Source organism: Nannobrachium achirus, assembly GCF_963921795.1.
Source record: "Nannobrachium achirus genome assembly, chromosome: 1".
Lineage (NCBI taxonomy): Eukaryota > Metazoa > Chordata > Actinopteri > Myctophiformes > Myctophidae > Nannobrachium > Nannobrachium achirus.
Window position 1 is genome coordinate 86,437,021 of NC_137810.1, and position 1,728 is coordinate 86,438,748.

At 47.3% G+C, this 1,728-nt stretch overlaps 1 protein-coding gene across 1 annotated transcript; it reads left to right on the forward strand.

The window, feature by feature from the left end:
* Nucleotides 1-409: 409 nt before the first annotated feature.
* Nucleotides 410-961, forward strand: LOC308283487 (abl interactor 2-like). Its single transcript, XM_080723928.1, has 2 exons — nucleotides 410-529; nucleotides 791-961. The coding sequence occupies exons 1-2, from the start codon at nucleotides 412-414 to the stop codon at nucleotides 952-954; spliced, it is 282 nt and encodes a 93-aa protein (XP_080580054.1). The 5' UTR covers nucleotides 410-411; the 3' UTR covers nucleotides 955-961.
* Nucleotides 962-1,728: the final 767 nt, after the last annotated feature.

The window sequence follows — 1,728 nt, forward strand, 5'->3', positions numbered from 1 at the left end:
GATTGATTCGGTCATAGCTCGGTCAGTTATGAAGCGATTTTTCAAATGAAACCTCTCCATATTCCTTGGAATGTCCACTTCCATGTGCTGCATGCACACATGAACTAACCCATTCAGGCCGGGAACTCATTTTAGTGTAGTACAGTACATGTACGGTATGTAGCAACATATTTGTTTTTGTAATTCAGGCCTAAATGGGCACTTACCCTATACCTTTAAAAGCCACGATAGATAGAGTGAAAGGAATCTTAGCACGCAAGGCCATATACATTAATTAAATCAGGGGTCTTTATGGTGGTGAGCTGTCCTGTTGTGTGAATGAACTGCACATGCTCACCAGATCTCTGTCCAATCACATTAGACCTGGAGATCCCGGCCCCGCCCCCTCCCCCACTCATGGACGATGTGAGCATGTTTGATGACCTCATCATGCCCCTCCCCCCTGTGGGTGGGTTTGACGACCTCGTCATGCCCCTCCCCCCTCCCATGGACTGTGACCCCATGGCCCCGCCCCTTAACCTGGAGCAAGGTAAGAACATACTCATACTGGGATATTGGTAAAATCCCTTTTATGCCCATATATGGAGAGCCCTGATGTCCACATCCCTGATGTCCACATCACTGATGTCCACATCACTGTGGTGTGACCTTGCCCTTTAAGGCAAGGTCGCTTGTCGCCCTGAGGCGTCTTACTAGTTTATATACTCTTAATACTGCGTAAACATTCATTGTACTAGGCTGCCAAACTGACCTAAACACACACACTGACTGCAGTACTCTTCCTCTCCAGTGGTGGCGCTGTGGGACTACGAGGGTCTGAAGGAAGACGAGCTGTCCTTCCGGGAGGGTGACGTCATCATGGTGACACATCGCCATGGCGACGGCTGGTGCCAGGGCGTGGCCAACGGCAAAGAGGGCTACTTCCCTGAAAGCTACGTCGAATCAGACGCCTAGAATGCCTCTCAAGACCCTCCCACCGCCACTGCCTGTCTGTAGACCTGCCTGATCTCCTTCACGTATCTCCTTCCCTAATGTCTGTGTCCTTTCCTAATCCAAATCCCTATGTCCTAATTGTTTTTAACTACCAGCTCTTATGCCTTAACTTTAAAGATGGGGTGCCATGATTCTTTCCCCCTCTAAAACATGGTTATCAACTATTATGATTACACTAGGAGGAAGATTTTTTCCAAAAAAGTGTACAGAAAGAGTTAAAATGATGTTTTTATGTGGCCACACCCACCAGTTCATTAAGTATGCGTGGTTGTCATGGTGGGTGGTGACCCATCTGAAGTTAGCCACACCCACAGTGGTGAATAGTAATTAGGGGAGGGGTTGATTCTATGATGTAATTGTATCTGTGTTTTTGGAGCGGCACTTTTGACCCACAAGGTGGCAGCCTACAGGGGAAACAAATACAAAGATAACAACCACACCAGGGGGTCTAATGAAGTACTGTCAACCTCCTAGACAAATGAAAAACAGAAAAAGTACACAACTATGGCATCACCTCTTTAAGGCCTGTCCATACTGTCTACGATCACCGAATATTTCGTCGGAAAGGTCCGGTTCAACTGCAAAATGACGTCACTCACATCTTCTGAAAAGCATTACCCCAAATTAGAGCTCAAAAGCTGCATGTCAGAAAGTCGGAACTCTCCGACGAAAAGTTTGGTGGTCGGAGACAGTATGGACAGGCCTTTAAGTTAAGGCATAAGCCAGGGCTGGTAC